General features: G+C 36.2%; 1 protein-coding gene across 1 annotated transcript in view; it reads left to right on the forward strand.

The window, feature by feature from the left end:
* The window catches only part of CDON (cell adhesion associated, oncogene regulated), a 127,663-nt gene that overhangs the window by 80,113 nt on the left and 27,083 nt on the right, over positions 1-20,467 (forward strand). Inside the window, 8 exon segments of the mRNA XM_043990730.1 lie at positions 2,675-2,970; positions 4,829-5,003; positions 6,096-6,227; positions 9,984-10,187; positions 10,567-10,748; positions 11,221-11,326; positions 16,567-16,689; positions 18,709-18,930. Coding sequence (XP_043846665.1) covers positions 2,675-2,970; positions 4,829-5,003; positions 6,096-6,227; positions 9,984-10,187; positions 10,567-10,748; positions 11,221-11,326; positions 16,567-16,689; positions 18,709-18,930 — 1,440 coding nt within the window.

Consider the following 20,467-nt stretch of genomic DNA (forward strand, 5'->3'; position numbering starts at 1 on the left):
AGTTCTATTTGGAATGTTACAGACATATAAAGGGAACGTTTAGCCACATAAAAAGGAAGTGAAGTTAGTAGAACTGACATTCACAAGGTAAGAAATATTTAATAATTAATTCCAGGCAAATTATTCTCAAAGTCTGGTCAAAGTTATGACTAAATCAATACCTCTAAGTGGTTATCTCAAAGGTGTGTACACAAGACAAATAGCAATTCTTAATACTTAGCTAAAAGTATTCAGGGAGGTAAAAAGTAGGTGATAGGCCAAAGAGAAAGTTGGTGATGATGGTTCTGTATGGGGACTGACTTGGACAAAGCTTGCAAAAGAAATGGCTCTACTATGATAAAACTTGACCAGGGACAGCCACAGGTACATTGGAATGCCTTGGAAGTTCTGTCAAATGCTAACAACAGAGCATCTTCTGTCTGGGGCTACTTCTTAAGAGGAAAGAGCAGAAGTAGCAACATGTTTTTCCCCCCTACATTGAAATAAGGTTTGTGGTAAGACTAAAAGCTTTTAGTAGAGAATCTGGAAAGAAAAGGATTGATATCATAAAAGTCAATTCTATTTGAGATAGAACAAGTATTCCTTAAAATTTCTCCACCAACGAAGATGAGAAATTAATTCTTTAAAAATTAGTTGGGGGGGGCAGCTAGGTGGCGCAGTGGATAAGCACCGGCCCTGGATTCAGGAGTACCTGAGTTCAAATCCAGCCTCAGACACTTGACCCTTACTAGCTGTGTGACCCTGGGCAAGTCACTTAACCCCCATTGCCCTGCAAAAAAAAAAAATTAGGAAGCAATCTAAGTTCATGGACACAAGTTAAGAATATTGTTTTTGGAACAACTGTGTTTATGTAGTGAGTCAGAAGGTAGACTAGTGGTTATGAGTGTGAGTTAGTGTAGGAAACTAGACTTTACTAGTGGAGATAATTAGCTGTGGCTTAGGGTGGTGAGGAAGGAGAGAAGCTTTTACCATTACTATTTCCAGTGATCTTTTGGGTAGTCCACCACTGGGAAGTGGTTTTCAGTGTCACCACAACTCAGTGGCATGGGAAAATTTTGAATGCTACAGTGCCCAACTTCATGAGTGTTAAATTTCAACTTCTATTTGCTATAAATTAATCTTTGTTATTCAAGACAATAAGATTTTCTTCTAAATCTTATTAAAAGATAATTCAATTTAGTTTTTCATCTTTTAACATAAACTGAGTACCCATAATATAATAGGTGTTATATATACCATCACCTTGCATCTAAATCTTTTATAGTACTTTTTCAACTGCTTACACACATGTTCTCATTTTATCTTAAAAACAATTCTCAAGTTGGTGGGACAGGCAAGGTAGAAAATATGGCCAAGTGATTATAGCATGAATATTAAACTATTTAGGGAAGTGGCAGCATGGAGTAGTATTAAAGAATTAAATAAAATTCAATATATGATAATAGCTCAAGTTACATATTTGCCCTGTACTTCAATTTTCTTAGTATAAAAGCGCATAGGTGGGGCGGCTAGGTGGCGCAGTGGATAGAGCACCGGCCCTGGAGTCAGGAGTACCTGAGTTCAAATCCGGCCTCAGACACTTAACACTTACTAGCTGTGTGACCTTGGGCAAGTAACTTAACCCCAATTGCCTCACTAAAAAAAAAAAAAAAGTGCATAGGTGCTATTACCCTTTTTCTCTCTCATGAGGGAATCAGGAAGATAAACAGAAGATACTGAAGTTTTACATTTCGCTAACTAAAAATACAAAACAGATATTCTGTTGATTTCTTGAATAAAAGGTCCTTCCCCAACTTTCTTTCTAAGCCTTAATAATTAGTTATGTTTGAGAGAAATAGATAGAAGTTTAAAACTAAAAGGCCATTAGTAGACTTAGTAGAAGGAGAAGTAAAAGGATTTTGGAAAGCACTACTTGAAGTGATAGTCCTCTAAGAAGGGAGAATCAAGAAAACATGAAAGATGATTGACACTAACTGCAATTTTCAAAGACAAAGAATTTTTAGAAGTTTCTTTGAGAAAGCATTCCTTAAAGTTATGACTTATTTCTCATATTTGAAACCTAAGTACAGTTTAAGCAGGCTAAGTTCAAAGTACTCTTCTGTTTTCCCATTCATTTTACATATTTTCACTTTTGTATTTCAGCTTTTTAAGAGTTTTCTTTCAGGATTACTCCCTAGGGAAGAAAGAACAAAAATAACTCAACTTTAAGCTACAGAAATATTCATTCTTAATTCTTTAAAAGTAACACATTCAGGATATTTTTCTCATTTGTTTGCTTGTTTCAGTAAATAGAATGAGAAAGAAAAACTCTAAACTAATGTTATCAAATATACTTTATCCATATTAATTACAAACCTGTGACCAGGGGAAAGCCTACAGAATAATATTCATCTCCTTTCCTTCTATGCCTGTACTTTCTTCTGTTCTTTCTAGGCTTTCCTTGCTGTCAAAAGAAACTCAGAAACCAGATAAGCAAATTCCAAAATTTTGGAAGATTAGTTGGTATTCAGATGTTGCCTGTCTTAATTCTTTCTTCTCAGATTGCAGTAATATTCACAAAATAGCCAATTAAAAATGCATTTCTGATTGAGTGGCATACATTGAAGTTGTGAATTTTGATTAAAAACTCTCTTATCATAACCTCCTTTCTTGTTTCCTGTATTTTTTTTTGCAGTTCCTTTTGAAACAAGCACTAACGCTGAAACAGTTACACCTATTGATGCCACACAGAGTGATGGACGTAAAAAGGATGATTCTGCAACAAGGCCTTTGAACATTTTTCCAATGAAGTTATATTCCAACACAACAGAGGCATCAATAGAAAGAAATACCAGTAGTTTCTCTGCTCCTGATGCTCCCATCATAATGAGCCCCCCACAGACCCACAAACCAGATGCTTACAACCTGATCTGGAGATCAGGGAAAGATGGTGGACTACCCATCAATGCCTACTTTGTGAAATATAGAAAGGTAATGGTGTGTTTATCATCTCTCAGATATTTTTCTCTTTATCTTACCACCTTTCAGGGTAATTTATAGGACAAATATATTCTCCTTTACACCAGTTTAAGAAAAAGAAGCAAGAACTAGGTTGGAAATATCCCCAAGTAATGAGATGGTAGGAAAATTGAGGACAAGGGAGTGCCAATTAACATTAGAACTGAAAGCTAGTTTCTGGGAGTCATCCATCAGTCAAACAGCATTCATTAAGTCTCTACTGTGTACCAGGTGTAATGCTAAGACCTGGGATGAATTGTGCCCTCAAAGAACTTACATGATAAATATTCCCTGGACATACATGTAGTGCATATAAAATATGTATAAAACAAATGGAAGGTCATTTTGGGAGGGGAAAGGCACTAGCACTGGGATGGGGGGATCAATAAAAGCTTGTAGAATGTAGCACTTGAGATTTGACATCTTGAAGGAAGCTAGGAATTCCAAGAGGTAGAATCGAGGAAAGAGATCGTTCCAGGAGTGGGGAGCAAAGACATGGAAGCAGGGTATCAGTGAAGTGTAAGGAATCACAAGGAAGTCAATATGGCCAGACTGTATATCGTTTGGAAGGGGGAGTAATGTACAAAATGTACAGGAAGAATAGAAAGGTAAGAAAGAACTGGCCAGTTTATGAAGAGCTTTTAAATTCCAAACAGAGTGGTTTGTATTTAGTTCTGGAGGTAATAGGGAGCCTCATCAGGAGTTTACTGTGAAATAGTTAAACCTGTGCTTTAGGAAAATCCCTTTGGGGGTTGGGTGAAGGATGGATTGGAGTAAAGATAGACTTATGGGAGATTGTGAGCCTAGGTGAATGGAAGGATGGCAGTAATAGAAAAATTTGAAAGAATAATGGGTTGGGGAAGGGGGAAAGCGATAAGGGTTCTGTTTTGGACAAGTTGAGTTTGAGGTACTTGCAGTAGATCCAATTCAAAATGGAACCGGAGCTTAGTGGAGAGACTAAGCGTCATCTCCTAATGATGGATGATAATTGGATCTATGGGAACTGATGGAGTTAGCAAGTGAGAAATTGTAGAAAGAAAAGCAGGAACCTAGAATCTTGGAGAACACTCAGTGGTTATGGCATGAATGATGATCTGGCAAAGGAGACTGGACAATATGGTGGACTCTAGGTCCTTTTCAGTTGGATTTTGGTAATGTTTTTATCTTAGGGTCATGCATTAGAATGAAATGAACATTTTTCTTTGCTTTTTTTTTTGAGGGACAAGCAAGTTCCCTGAACATAAATGGCACAGGAAAAAAAAAACCATTTTTATGGAGTTAAATATTCAAGTCATATCTCCTGATTAAATCACTAGAACAATCTATAGTAAACTAGTACTTTTCGAAGCACTTGGTAAATTTTAAAGTGCTATAAAAATATGAGGTATTGTTATTCATTATGCTGCTAATAAGAATAATCGTGATAATAATAGTAAGCTTAACTGGTTATACTAATATCTGAAAGTTTAATAATTCTGGAAGAAATAGTTAATTCAATTGGTAGAATCTTCAATCACCTAATCTCCTTGTGGTTAATTATAATTCAGTGAGTCCTTAACTAAGAGGACTGAACTTACTGGGTCTCCTTTCCCATTTTTCCTTTCTGTATAATATGAAGTAGTTTTTTGTTTCCCCTTGCAGATGCTTTACCAAATGCCACATCCCTTCTGGAGCTGGTTGGGGTCCAGTTCTGATCCCAAGTGCTTAGTACTAATTGAAAGGAGAGGGAAGAAGATGATCCTTCTGTTCTGGACTCCCCTTTCCTTCTCTCCACTAGCCTCACTCCTCTTAGCCGGACACTGTTTTCACCTCTGGTTTTCCTCTTATACAGCTGGATGATGGAGTTGGTTTAGTGGGAAATTGGCACACAGTTAGAGTTCCTGGAAGTGAAAATGAACTCCACCTGACAGAACTGGAACCTTCCAGTCTATATGAAGTGTTGATGGTAGCAAGAAGTGCAGCAGGTGAAGGACAGCCTGCTATGCTTACCTTCCGAACTAGCAAAGGTAACGGAGCTGGTCTCTGCCATTAGAGGAATGGAATAACTGGATGTTATTTTATCAGCCATTCGCAAAATCTGAGTAGCATGATACTTATAAGGGAGGCCATAAAAAGAATGATCATGGGATAGTTTATCCCCCATAGGAAGATTTTAAATTGTTCTAGTATAGCAGTGTGATAGGTAGGTGCTTTTTGAGGAAAGATAACAGTTTGGGTATATACATGTATGTATCAGAATATATCAGAACTTTGTAATGAATTTTAGCAAGTAATCCCTGGGATTAATTTTGGATTTTGACCTACATGCTATTTATTCCTAAATAAACTTTTTTTTTTTGGGGGGGGGGTGAGGCAGTTGGTGTTAAGTGACTTGCCTAGGGTCACACAGCTAGTAAGTGTTAAGTGTCTAAGGCCAGATTTGAACTCAGGTCCTCCTGACTCCAGGGCCTGTGCTCTATCCACTGAGCCACCTAGCTGCCCCCCCCCTGCAATAAACTTTTCAATTGTTAAAATAACCAATTTTTTTTTCTAATTTAAAAATTTTGGTATCTTGCTCAAGAGGGCATTTATTAGAGACTATTTGATAACAGATTTTGATTTCTAGAATTAAGAGACTTATTCTATGAAAAGAAAACTGAATTAGTAATGAGACTTAATTAGTCATGAGCCTTCATTGAATGGATCACTATGTGACTTGGTCATTGCATGCTATTTTTCCCAACTATAAAATCAGGTTATTTTGTGAATTAAAGATCATAAAATCAGATATTGAGAGTTGAAAGGGACCTCAGAGGCCATCTATTTCAACTTTTCATTTTGCAGGTAAGGAAACTGAGTCCCAGAGGAGTTAAATAACTTGCCTAAGGTTGCATAAGTACTAAATGAGAGGAAGCATGTTAACTTTCTTTTTTTGAGAACCTCAACATTACCTAGATATTTATTCTGTGTATGTCAAAATCAGATTTAATGAGCTAAAAATTAAAATTGACTAAAACTATACATTTAGTAAAAGAGAAAAATTTATATACATGTAATCCAATTGGAATTTTCCAGAATTTCTTTCTTTGAACTCATGATATTTTTCGTAAATTTGCTAGAGAAAACACCATCATCAAAAAACACTCAGGCTTCCTCTCCACCAGTGGGCATCCCGAAACATCCTGTTGTTTCAGAGGGGTCCAATAGCAACTTTGGAGTGGTGCTTACAGATCCCTCCAGGCATAGTGGAGGTAAAAAAGTAATTTTCTTTGTATTTCTATTCATTTTATATAATCAAATAAAGTGAGATCTCTTATTAAATGTTTTCTTTCAACATAATCTTTTGTTTGTTGTTTAAATTATATGCTACATTATCACTTTCTGTCTGTCGAGTCCTTTTTTTCCCTTTGGGTTATTACATTGTTGTACACAATTATTGGTGACCCTTTGTCTTGCATAGTGTTCAAGTGAATTCTTATATAAGAATCTAAAAGGTTATCCTATTTTCAAAGCTCATAGAAACTGCTTTTATGGCTATTATTTGGAAAAGGGAAAAAATTTGGAAATTGGTCATTTGCATCCAGTTTATATAGTAAATTGTCATCTAAACACCTCTTTTTTTTCCCCCAGAGACATGTTCTTAATTGTTGCTTTGGAATATTTTCTCTGGTATAATAGAATTTAGCATTTGCTCTAAAAGATTCCATTTTTGAGAATATTCCTGTTAAAAAATTAAGTGAATGCCCCATATAATTTTGTGGTTTTTAGCAATCTTAAACACCAAGATTTGCTCAGGTTACTTCTTGATGGTTAAATTTTGATACTCACTAGCCCCACAGTTGAAATATAATTTGCATTTGTTGCATTGCCTCATATATCATGACTCCTTTGAAAGGCATAAGATTTCTGCACTTACCTATGCAAGTTTGCAAACATTTCATCTGTATTCTTTTTAATCTTATATGGACTGATGGTACATACAATGTATAAACCTTCACAGTTTTCACTCTGCCCTCTAGAATTTACCTGCTTCTCTAGTAACAAGTTTCTCTTTGTTAATTTGCTGTTACTTTTGGCACAATAACCTTCTGAAAGGCTTCAGCTGTCTGAAAAGCTTTACTGTATGTCTATACCTAAGAAGAATTCCCTATATTGAAAGCTATAATTTGAATGTTTACTGTCCCTATCCTATTTATTCACATGTAGTTGTTAGGCCTCCTTGGGCATAGTCTTATTAAAATGTATTTTTTGCTTTGTATTTTCTTTAATAGTTTACTTATCTGTTTTGTGATTGTTCCTAGATAAGCATTAGTTTTATATATATATATATATATATGTGTGTGTGTATATATATATATATATATGTTAATATTATGAAGGTCAAATGTTACTATAAAGTATCAGATTTACTAACAGTTTTATTCATTTTCTGTTCCCATTGCTTTCTAATTTGAAGTGAGTCCAGTAAGTATTTATGAAATTTGCCTGCTTAATTTTGTTCTTTTTTCATACTTTAAGAAATTTATGGAGTAAGTAGTACTCTGTAAGTATCCATATGTTAAGATGGAATGACTCTCAAGAAAATGTTAACATACATCATTTTATGTTTTTTTACCAATTTTTTTTTATCAGTCCATGTGTTTTCTTAGAATATCACCTCTGTATATTTGTAGGATGCTCTGTTAAGTCAATTTGTCTGCATACTACTATGGTGGTGGATGCTCTAACAGAAATGTATTCATTCTTCAGGTATATTAAGGGAAATAATATATTTAATGACATATTCTAAATCGCAACCATTTGACATTAGAAGCCAAGTAGAAATTGCTGAATTTTAGCAATTTTTGTCTATAAATAACAAATAACATGGTTATAATGATTATATCCTATCAATTTTCCATTTATCAGAAAATACTTAATCTAGTTTATAGACAATTCATGGCCTCTGATTCTTCTAATCATTACAATAGTTTTTTGCCTTTTGAGCATTTACTTTCTTTTTTTCTTCTTCTTCTTTTTTTTTTTTTTTTTGGTGAGGCAGTTGGGGTTAAGTGACTTGCCCAGGGTCACACAGCTAGTAAGTGTCAAGTGTCTGAGGTCAGATTTGAACTCAGGTCCTCCTGAATCTAGGGCTGGTGCTCTATCCACTGCACCACCTAGCTGCCTCCTCTTTTTTTTTTTAAATAAAAGTATTTTATTATTTTCTGGTTAAATGTAGAGATAGTTTTCGACATTCATTTTAATAAGATTTCCAATTTCAAATTTTTCTCCCTCCCTCCCCTAGACAGCAGGTAATCTGATATAGGATATATATATTAACATTAAACATATTTCTGCATTAGTCATGTTATAAGAGAAGAATCAGAGCAAAAAGGAAAAACCTCAAAAAAGAAAAACAATAGCACCAAAAACAAAAGAAATAGTATGGTTCAATCAGCATCCATATTCCACAGTTCTTTTTTTTTTTTTTCTGGATTTGGAGAGCCTTTTCCATCATGAGTCCTTTGGGACTTTCTTGTACCATTGTATTGGTGAAAAGAATCTAATCTATCACAGTTGATCAACACATAATGTTGATGATACTGTGTATAATGTTCTTCTGGTTCTGTTCATCTCACTCATCATCAGTTCATGCAAGTCTTTCCAAGTTTCTCTGGACTCCTCCTGCTCATTGTTTCTTATAGCACAATAGAATTCCATTACATTCATTCATATACCACAACTTGTACAGCCATTCCCCAACTGATGGGCAGCCCCTCAATTTCCAATTCCTTGCCACCACAAAAAGAGCAGCTATAAATATTTTTGTACATGTGGGTCCTTTAACCTTTTCTCTGATCTCTTTGGGAAAAAGACCCAAAAGTGGTATTATTGGGTCAAAGGGTATGCACAGCTTTATAGCCATTTGGGCATAATTCCAAATTGCTCTCCAGAATGGTTGGATCAGTTCACAGCTCCACCAACAATGCATTAATGTTCCAATTTTTCCACAGTTTCTCCAACCTTTATTATTTTCCTTTTTTGTCATATTAACCAATCTGATAGGTGTCAGGTGGTACCTCAGAGTTGTTTTAATTTGCATCTCTCTAATCAATAGAGCATTTTTTCATATGGCAATAGATAGCTTTGATTTCTTCATCAGAAAACTGCCTGTTCATATCCTTTGACCATTTCTCAATTGGGGAATGACTTGGATTCTTATAAATGTTTTTTTGTTCCCTATATATTTTAGAAATGAGGCCTTTATCAGAAGTACTGGCCATAAAAATTGTTTCCCAGCTTTCTGTATCCCTTCTAATTTTGGATGCATTGCTTCTGTTTGTACAAAAACTTTTTAATTTAATGTAATCAAAGTCATCCATTTTGCATTTCATAATATTCTCTATCTCTTGTTTGGTCATAAACTGTTCTCCTTTCCGAAGATCTGAAAGGTAGACTATTCCTTCCTCTCCTAATTTACCTATGGTAAATTATGTCTAAATCATGTACCCATTTTGACCTTATTTTAGTATAAGGTGTAAGATGTTGGTTTATGTCTAATTTCTGCCATACTATCTTCCAGTTTTCCCAACAGTTCTATCCTAGAAGCTGGAGTCTTTGGGTTTATCAAACAGTACATTACTAATGTCATTTTCTACTGTGTCTCCTGTGCCTAGCCTATTCCATTGATCCTCCACTCTATTTCTTAGCCAGTACCAGGTAGTTTTGATGACTACCGCTTTATAGTAGAGCTTCAGACTTGGTACAGCTAACCCACCTTCCTGTGCATTTTTTTTTCATGAGCATTTACTTTCTTACTAGTAGCTTGAATAGAGGTCAGGAAAGGAAGCAAGGCAAAACTTGTCAATTTTACCATTGGTTGACAACTGTGATAAAAGATTTGATGAGAATAGAGGTTCAGAGTATTGAATAAAATGATGTTTCAGACTTACTTACACTGTTCAAACCATGTTGGTCTGTTTCTGTTAGTGTTCAAAAGTGGTTTATCGATGTATTTCCTTTTCTAGTTCCAGAAGCACCAGATCGACCTACTATTTCTATGGCTTCAGAGACTTCTGTGTATGTCACTTGGATTCCTAGGGCAAATGGAGGTTCTCCTATCACTGCCTTCAAGGTTGAATATAAAAGGATGAAGAATAGTGATTGGCTAGTGGCAGCTGAAGATATCCCTCCTTCCAAACTTTCTGTGGAAGTGCGTAGCTTAGAACCAGGTACTTTTACCAGACATCTATGTTTGACATCAGTCTTTTATATCATTCTGGATTTGGGGTGCATATTTTTAACAGAAAAAATAATTGGAATTTTCTTGGACTAAAATTTCCTGGTCCTGATGATGGCACAAACTCTGTTAATTCCAGTTAATGTTTGGTACCATGGAAATTTATAAGCTGCACCTTTGTCCTTTTTCAGGGTCACTTTTGAGCATTACCTACTTGTCTTGAGGCTGTCAAAAGGAAACTAGGCAAACCTAGAGTAAATAAGACAGCAGCCGAAAGAAACTTGATTATTTTAAATATTTAATGATAAATTATACTTTGTCTAATGTTATCTGCTCATGATTTTCTAAGCTGTGTGTTTTCCTTCCAAAAGGGTCCACATATAAATTTAGGGTAATTGCTATCAACCATTATGGTGAGAGTTTTCGAAGCTCTGCGTCTCGCCCTTACCAAGTAGCTGGATTCCCCAACCGCTTTTCCAACCCTCCAGTTGCCGGACCTCACATCACATATACCGAAGCTGTCAGTGATACTCAGATTATGTTGAAATGGAAGGTGAGTAGCAGTATCTTCTCTTTGGCACATTTTCTGTTCTGTTTGTAGTTGTAATCAGATAGCCTTGTGATAACTCTATGGTGGATAAGGAGGCCTTTGAATTTTTTATTTAGGGTAAACTGAGGCATAGAGCTTTTAAATAGCTTTTTAAAATCACATGGTACAACTATGGTAGTACTGAAAGTGAAGTGACTTTCTCTTTGGCTCCCTTCCAACTGCTGTGTTCACTACCATATTTTATGGTTGAAAATTTTGGGACCAGATATACTTTTATGCTGTTGGGCTTAGCACAGTGAATTGTTTTATTTTGCTTGTTATTTTATCCCTGCAGTAGGCTATGCATTCCAAATAGACTTCTTTTTTTTTTTCTATTTTAATCTCAAGTACAAGCATAGTGATAGGAAGATAAAGCCAGAAGGATTTTGGAATGAATGAAACTTGTATTTGATAAGTCTTTCCTAATGTTTTTCAGTACATTCCTTCAAGCAACAATAACACACCTATCCAAGGATTTTATATCTATTACCGACCAACAGATAGTGATAATGACAGTGATTACAAGAGGGATGTTGTAGAAGGTAAGTCCTTTTAAGTCAGTGTCTTTAGGCTGGAGGACCAAGAAGGAGTTCTAGGGAGATTGTGGATGGGAGATGTAGAAATGAGAAATTTGAAAGCAGTTTTTTTTCCCTCCGTTGTGATTCCCATATATTTAAAATCAGTCTGTTGAAATGTTCCTAACAGAGAAGTACAAGTGATTGGCTGATATCTAAGGATGCTCTGTTCTGGCTTTGAGGTGTATTGACTTTCTATTCACAACTTACCAGTTTATTTTTTAATGTTAGGGGCTATTATTTCTCATTAAGATGTGCTGGCACTTTAAAGGAGGAATTTAAATCCTTAGGTGCAAAAGCATAAATTGGTTCCTATTAAATCCCTAATTGTGCTCTATTAACCCATGATATTCAGTAGTACATAGGAGGTCAACATAGGAGTGTTGCCTTACGTAAGACAGCAACCAATAGGATGTTAGCTGGCTTCTCTTTCTAGACAGTATCTTTCCATTGTGCCCCATCATAAACCTGCCCATTGTATTTCATTGAGCCTTTATTTCTCTGTCCGTGCTCTCTACTTAGAATCAACCTGAGATCAATGAGAAATATTCCATAAATGAAAAAAAAAAATGTTTTGGTCTTTTTTTGAACAGTATGGAATCCAGCCATCCTCAATGAGACTGAATCATTGTCGTGTAATTTCTTCCATAGAACTGAAACCTTCAGATTTAACTGGGATAAATGTAAATTAAGTTTTATATTTAGACTTTAAAAAGAATAGAGAGGGGCAGCTAGGTGGCGCAGTGGATAGAGCACCGGCCCTGGAGTCAGGAGGACCTGAGTTCAAATCCGGCCTCAGACACTTAACACTTACTAGCTGTGTGACCCTGGGCAAGTCACTTAACCCCAATTGCCTCACTAAAAAAAAAAAAAGAATAGAGAAGACATATTGATAAATTCATGTCAAAAAAGACCTGGTGTAAGTGGTCTTGGTGAATCTTAAATTTAGTTTGAGCCAAGAGTTTGATGCACCTGCTCAAAACAAAACAAAACACTGTTTTTTTCTTAGGCTACATTAATAGCTATAGAGTTTCCCCTAAAAGAAGTGTGATAATATCACTGAGCTCTTTCTTCACTGGTCTTATCATATCTGGGGTGTGCATTTGGTCCAAGGTGTCAAATTTATGAGAGATATTTAAAAATGACAGTGTTACAATGTTAGAAATAGACTAGACCTCAGCAGTCATCTACGACTCCCCAACACCCCCGAGGAAACTTAGGCCTGGAGAAGTACAATGGCATGCCCAAAGTCACACACATTACTAGTAAGCGTCAGGGCACGCAAAGGAGAAGGGCTTTGGTGGTAGCGATTCTGGAAGTCATATGATGAAGAGGTCAAGGAACTAGGAAAAGGCAGTCTGAAAAAGACGACTAGAAAATGCGATAGGTCTCTTTGGATATTTGAAGGGCTTTTGTGGGAAAAACAAGTGCGTGTTTCATAGGGCAGAACAAGTAATTTATAAGAAATAGTTTTCAGCTCAAAATAAGGAAGAACTTTCTAACATTTAGAAATGATTAGCAATGGGGAGTGAATTGTCTTTTCCTCACCAATTACATGTAAAAACAATTTTTAACATTCATTTAAAAAAATCTTGAGTTCCAAATTCTCTTTCTCCCCCTTCATTGATCCATATTAGTCATGTCATGAAGGAAAACAGACCAAAAACAAACAAACAACCCCCCTCCCATCATCCTGCTCATCATTTCTTAAAGTACAATTTGTTCAGCCAGGGAATGGATTCTCTTGCAGAGAAATAAGCTCTCTGTCACTGTTCTTTTTATGAATGCACATCTGTCAGGAAAATTTTAGGAGATATTCTAACATTGGGAAGGTTGACTTAAGTCCCTCCTGATAGATTCTCTGACATGTTAACTGTCCTAACAGATGGATCCTGAAGAAAAAATTTTTTCAAATGACTTCTTGATCAAATACTCTGCTTCTGCTTACAAAGGCAAAACAACCAACCAACCCTTCCCCCCCCCACGCCCCCACATACATATCTGTCAGCTACTTACTCTTTTCCCTTTAATTGGGATGTATCAACTTTCTGGATATTTTAACAATCATTTCAGTTTTTATTAAGCAAATTAATTCTCTTTCAAAAAAACAATAAGTCCTTTGTCTGAGCTCTGAATATAGTGAGTTCACCTTCTTGAGTCTGAAATACCATAGAAGAATTTGTTTTCCTAAAGTCTGTTTTAAATAAAAGGAAACTCAGAAGTTTCTAGTGCTGAAAAATACTTATGCTATTGACTAGTTCTGTATGCTCAGTTCTGACTAGGACTTTGAATTTTTGCAATCTTCCAAATCATGAATGTTGTTTGTAAATGTCTTATAGTACACAGAAATTGTGTGCAAGTGAAAGCCACTGAATAATTAGATGTTTAAGTGCGCTTGAGTATGCTGTGAAATTTTTGCTTATTTTTGATTTTCAAGTTTATGCATTAGGAATTCCTTTTGTGGCACTTTGAAGATATTAGAGTCTGCTTAGTTCTCTCAACACTGGGAACTAAAGTGTCCCTCCCTCCTAGATAGAATTTTCTTTGAAATTAAGCTTTAAGTCACTGATGTTCTTTGGGGGGGGGGGGCAATGAGGGTTAAGTGACTTGCCCAAGGGTCACGCAGCTAGTAAGTGTCAAGTGTCTGAGGCTGGATTTGAACTCAGGTCCTCCTGAATGCAAGGCCAGTGCTTTATCCACTGCGCCACCTAGCTGCCCGATGTTCTTTTAATCTAAAATTGTTCAGTCATTTGGAGAACATTTAAAACTTAGTTATTAGGGGCAGCTAGGTGGCTCAGTGGATAAAGCACCGGCCCTGGGTTCAGGAATACCTGAGTTCAAATCCGGCCTCAGACACTTGACACTAGCTGTGTGATCCTGGGCAAGTCACTTAACCCCCATTGCACTGCAAAAATAAAATAAAATAAAACTCAGTTATTTTTAAAAAGCATACTGTAGGAGAACAATAATTCATTAAACTCATTAAATTATCCTCTTGGTTAAGCTCAACATTTAAAACTGAAATTGCTTTCTAGGATTCTGGGGTATTTAAAAAAATTTTGATGGGAGGGGAATTTTTTTTAATCTTGCCTGATTAAGTACTGAATAAATCAAAGCATTAATCATTCTTAAGCATGTGCTTAGTTCTTTCCTCTTGTAAATCCTTAACTTTTCTAAGTTACTCTTAGCAAAGAATCTTTTTTTCGCAGATGATGCTCTAGTTAGAATTAAACCAGTATATAATAAAAAATAAAATAAAATGTGTAATAAAATAAATGCATTGTTTTTGCAATTTTCTAATATTAAAGAAAAGAAGAATCTGTCTCCTGCTTTTGTGCTGTGGAATTTCAGTTACTAGAGGATTCATTATGGCAATTGAATATTAACTTAACATGAAATACAGTGAATGGTTTGAAATTCTTTCTCTAGATAATTCTGTGTAGGATGCACAGTTCTGTACTAATTCTATTTCCACTAATGGTGTGAAATAGAAACCTCAAACCTGGTGTGATAATTACTCAGAAGAATGTTTATGGGAAGGTGGGAGTAGGGCCAGGGTCAGAGACCCTAGAGGACAGAGAAGAGATGAGGAGGAGGGCTTTGGAAAAATGTTGGCTTTTAAGAAATAGGCCAGTTTCCAGCTTCAACCAGTATTTAAGTAAATATTCTTTTGAGCCCTCTTACCATTTACAAATGGGGCATAGAATTATTTTTGAATGAACCTTTCAGTCTCTTAATTCTAAAACAAGCAGATCTTAATCCTTTTAAAATGTGAATCTCTATGTGTGGAGAGTTTTGTTTGGTGTTCTGGTAAGGGAAGTTGTTTCCAGCTTGAAATATTTTTTTGTCTCTGTTGAATTAAAAAGGATCCCAGGTCCTATAAGCTGAGTAGGGTGTGTGTGGATGTGTGTGCATGTGCATGTGCGCGCAAGTGACAGTGCACACATGAGTGTACTCACCCTTTAATTAGTCCTTAAATCAGTAGGTGGTATAGTTGAGTTTCTAAGAAACAGTGGAAACAGTTGGAAGAAGCATTTTCTGAGAGGGATTAAAAGTACTCAAATGGTTAATTAAACCCAAGAAGGGTCTCTATTTATTAAAATTTGTCACAAGTCCATGAAAGCAAAGATGGAGAGTGAGTTATACTGAAGTGCTCGGTTTAGGAGAGTTTCAAAATGAAAAGTTGGCAGTGAGCCAGTGATAACAAAATCATTCTATTAGCCATGCTTATTTGGTTTGGAGTCTCTGACTCAAGAGACTGAAGAGAAGCTGGGAGAAGAGGGGAAGAGCCTATCCTTTCCCTTAGTGGGACAGTTTATTTGAGCATTATCATTCAGGAGATTGTATCTACTAAGTCCCTGTTTGTAGCTCATCTTATGTGCCTGCAACCTTTTGAAGATTTGAGAATTTAGTAAGATATCTTTGCTTGTTTTGTGTGAGTTGTCATTTAAGATAAAGAAGACTGGTCTCACTTATTTGTATGTTTCCTGGTAGAGGGACAGACTAATACCTTTTTTTGTATGATTTGAGACCGAAATAAGAATTTGGAAAAATTAAATATTTATTTGGCCCTGAGATCATCCTATAAGTGTGTTTTAAAGTAATTCTAATATTTTCTTAATAGTTAGAAATATTGTTAACTCATTTCTCTGAGATAGCAAGAAAATTATAAAAATCATTTGTTAAATGCTTGTCTTTTGTGCCAAGTAGATCTTATACACGTTGTGATGAATGAGCACAGTTCCCAAGAAATATTGAATAATAGCCATATTGTCTCATAACCAGGATGGTCACAGTAGCTCTCAAAAACCGTGTATACAGTCATGGAAGAGTACATGTGATCTTTTTCAGTGGAGAGAATCCCCACACTGGCAAAAACATAGATCTTAGAAGTATTGAGATAAGAAAAAATACATACATATATATGTATGTATTTCCTTTATATCATGTGTACTTTGTAAGGTAAAACTAGACCATTGGGAGGAAGTTAGTATGAGGCTGCTTTTGGCCTGGTGTTAAGAAAAACTTTCTAACAATTAGAGCTGTCCTAAAATGGAATGGGCACCTTAGGAGTTAGTCCTTGGAGGACTTTAAGCAGAGGGTGGTAATGCTGTAGATAGGATTCATGATATGGGTACTTCTGAGGTTCCTTCCTGCTCCATGATTGTGAACAAGGCTAATGTTTTAAAAAATATCATTCCTTCCAGGTTCAAAACAATGGCATGTGATTGGTCACCTGCAACCAGAAACATCTTATGACATTAAAATGCAATGCTTTAATGAAGGGGGAGAAAGTGAATTCAGCAATGTGATGATCTGTGAAACCAAAGGTAGGTAAGGAGCAGGGGTGTTTGTGCTTTTCACTGAGGCAATTAAACTTCCCAGTATTAGAATCACCAACCCATGACCTTCTGTTGGCAAGGTGTGGTGAGAAAGGCATTGGTTCTGGAGTCAGAAAACTATTTTGGAGTCCTGCCTTTGAGGTTTACTTTGTGAACCTGCACGTGTCATTTCATTATGCCTCAGTTTAAAATGAGGATGATGATATGTAACCTACCTTATGGGTTGTTATAAGGAAAGAGTTTTTGTGAACTTTAAAACACTCTTAAGTTCAAGTTGTTAGAAGTACTCGTTAGTGTCACCTTGGCCTTTCCAGCCCTGCCTGGACATACAAATTCAGTGCCAAAGAGCATCATCTTCAAAAACCAAGAATAGCAATGCACAAATATACTGAACCCATGGTTTTAAAAAATGTACCCACAGCTTTTGTATACATACCTATCTTCGTTTAGGTACTAAACATATATCAAGTTCTTGTTGAATATAGAGTACTCTATTATTCATCAAGGGAGATTATAGAGAAATTCCTTCTTCAAGAAGCTTTCATTCTCCATTAGAGAGACAACAGATGATAATGGCATAAGAATAGTGAGGATGTAATATGTCAGCAAATATAAAATACACATAATGCCTCATTTATCTAGGAATATCAGGCAATCAGATGATTGATTTAACGGCATTTTGATAGTTGACATTACCCCTTTAAACACTCAAACTTTTCTAAATTTACCTTTGAATGAAAATACTTTTCTCCCACAAAATGTTTCTTTAATGCTTTATGAAGATGAAGGTATTTCTACAATATTATGTACTTCCTTGCCCTCCTAAACATAGGAAACAACCTTTTCTGCTTGTTTGATGCCTTCATTATGGGTACCGAATATCACACTTCACTATGATGCTATTACACCCCACCAGAGGTTGTTGCAGTTTTGTGTGGAGAATGCCAAACTTGGACTCAGAGATCTGGAGTCCACTTCCAGCCTCTAATCAGCTTTGTGATCTTAGATATCACTGGACCTGTTAACAGTATGGATTCATTTCAGGACTAGATGGCCTCTTGTAACTATTAGATTCTATGAAATCCTCAGTTTTCTCATCTGCAAACTGACGATAAGAGTACTTGGAACATCTACCTCAGAGCATGCAAACCTCAGAGCACCATATGAATGTCTGCTAATGTTTTCGTTTCTGCCTTAAAGAATTGTCTGCAATAATGAGAGGCTAAGTGACCTGCTTGTAATTACATTGCCATTATACATCAGAAGTAAGACTTAAGGTTCAATTTTTTTTTGGAGGTATCTCATACCCTCCTGTTTCTCAACTGTGTTGCAGATAGTTGAAGTAACAAGATAAGTGAGGTTATCAGTGTGGATTTCATTGGATATATTCGTGCCTGATTTTATGTACTTGGATGTTATCCCTGTTAATGACCTTGATATTTATGCTGCTTTTAAAAACAAAATTTTAAAGTACTATTTAATTTGAATCTCAGATATACCAGAATTTCAGAGCATGAATAAAATTTTTCTTTTGGATTGTCTAGTTTGAAGCATTACTTTCAGTGTGTTTAAAAATTGCATTCTGATCAGTTTTCTCATCTAAAAACCATCTTTTAATATTAATAATATGATAAAAATACAAACTATGCATTCTGGGCTATTTTCAGATGAGGTCAAATAGCAGCAGTAAATTCTTTTTTCCTTAACAGTTTAAAAACTTGTTATATTTTACCCCTTTGGGAGATTATGTATTCAATGATTAAATTGATATCCTATATTTACCAAAAAATGGCCAAAACAGGCTTATAGCAGACCAGATTTTTTTTTTCTTTTCTTTTAAATTTTATAAACTGAAGCTGTTCAGGATTAAAGTTGCTTCAAGGGTCAGATCATCTCAATGACAAGAGTAAGCAGACAGGCTTGCATCCCTATCCAAATCTCCTTCAATGAATAAGCCATTTCACCATATTCACTCTGAGGCCATGCTTTCCATTGTTTTTCCCTTAGTGAAGCGAGTTCCTGGAGCTTCGGAGGATCCTGTCAAGGACTTGAGCACCCCTCCGACTTCTTTGGGAGGTGGAGGGAATGTTGGTCTGGCGCTGGGTCCTGCCCGCAGCAGCGATATGCTTTATCTAATTGTAGGCTGTGTCCTTGGAGTTATGGTGCTTATTCTCATGGTTTTCATTGCCATGTGCTTGTGGAAGAATCGACAGCAAAATACCATACAGAGTAAGTAATTCAGAAATTACTCATCTTTCCAAAAAAAGGATGGGCAAGAAAGTATTGTTGGAATAAATGTTGACTTACAATATCTTTACCATAGGATGTAAGTGTCATGGACCAAAACAGACATGTTTAAAACTATCCATTCAGAGTGTGTAACACTAATGTTCTCTTACTGCTCTCACTTGTGAACCAAATAAGTAGGGCATTAAATTAAATTGCCCAGAAGAAATAAATGCTCCAAAAAAAGAAAAAGAAAGAAATGCTCTGATCAACAATACTAACAAAGCCAAAAGTAACCTGGCCCCTAAACAAATAACTGATTTAGTGCTGGGAAATACTGGCATTTTTAGACCACCAGCACAGAACAATAAGGAAGCCACAGCAAGCCATTTTCTTAGTATTACAAATTTCATTTGTTAACACTATATAGTAGAAAGGAAGGTGCTGGAGAATTTCTAAGTTACCATTGTCTGGATTGTCCAGCATTTAAAATCAGCCCCATCACACTGCATGGTACTTATAGTTCATAAACGTAAGGTTTTAGGGGATAACTAACCAATTTCTGACTGGTTCTCCATGAAAATATTATGGGCTAATTGATTATGTAGAAAACAGTTACATAGGTACCATTGTGAAACGTAGATTTTAATCTTCTTTCCCACTTTCTCCATTTTCTTTTCAAGATTTTAACTAAATGTGAAATTTGCAGTCTTAATTTAGATTCCTTTGTCCTCACTCAAGTAAAGGGAAATATTTTAAAAGGAAGGGAGGCCCAGTAGAAGTATGGCCAGCAATGGCAGAAGTTGACACCAACCAAGTTCCATTTGAAGTGAACCTTTCTTCTAATTTACAATGGAAAATTGTGCCATTTGGCAGTGAACATTTAATTAACAGGATTTTTTTCCCGTCATAAATTGTGTGGATACAGCAGTGTCATTTAGACATCTGATTATACTCTGTGATGCCTGAAATGTTGATAGACTTTTTGACTAGATTGACATGGGAGATGTGTGGGTGTTCAAGGAGGGTAAGCATCTCTAGTCTGAGGGTTGCACATCCACCTTTGGTGTCCACCTGACACTCAAATCTCACCTGGGGCTCCAAGAAGCTGTAGCATGTGTAGTGGCCATACTGTGGCAAACTCTTGGCAGATGGACTAAACCAGGTTGAGGGTAATTGTTAGGCCACAAATCTATCAGTAAATTAAGGGGTGTCTACCACAAGCTCGTGAAGTCTTTCCCCAGTGGAATGAGTGGATAACAATTTGTTCCAGTGACCATGAAGATGGCTAAAGTAGGCACTGTGAAATGCTTAGAGCTTGGTCATACATTGAAGATGCCAAGGTCATCCGCTGCATCCCAGGCCGTCACCAGTCATCCTGACTTTGCCACTGGACTTTAATGACTCTGGAAGAGAGAGTGGCGCTGATGACTTTGTGTAACTCTGCCCCACTTAAATCCAAGAGCAAGTCAAGACATCACCCTGTGATGTCATTGGTCCTCTCTGAAAGCAAAGGACAAACAACAGCAGGTTGATATGG

Source organism: Dromiciops gliroides, chromosome 3 (genome assembly GCF_019393635.1).
Source record: "Dromiciops gliroides isolate mDroGli1 chromosome 3, mDroGli1.pri, whole genome shotgun sequence".
NCBI lineage: Eukaryota > Metazoa > Chordata > Mammalia > Microbiotheria > Microbiotheriidae > Dromiciops > Dromiciops gliroides.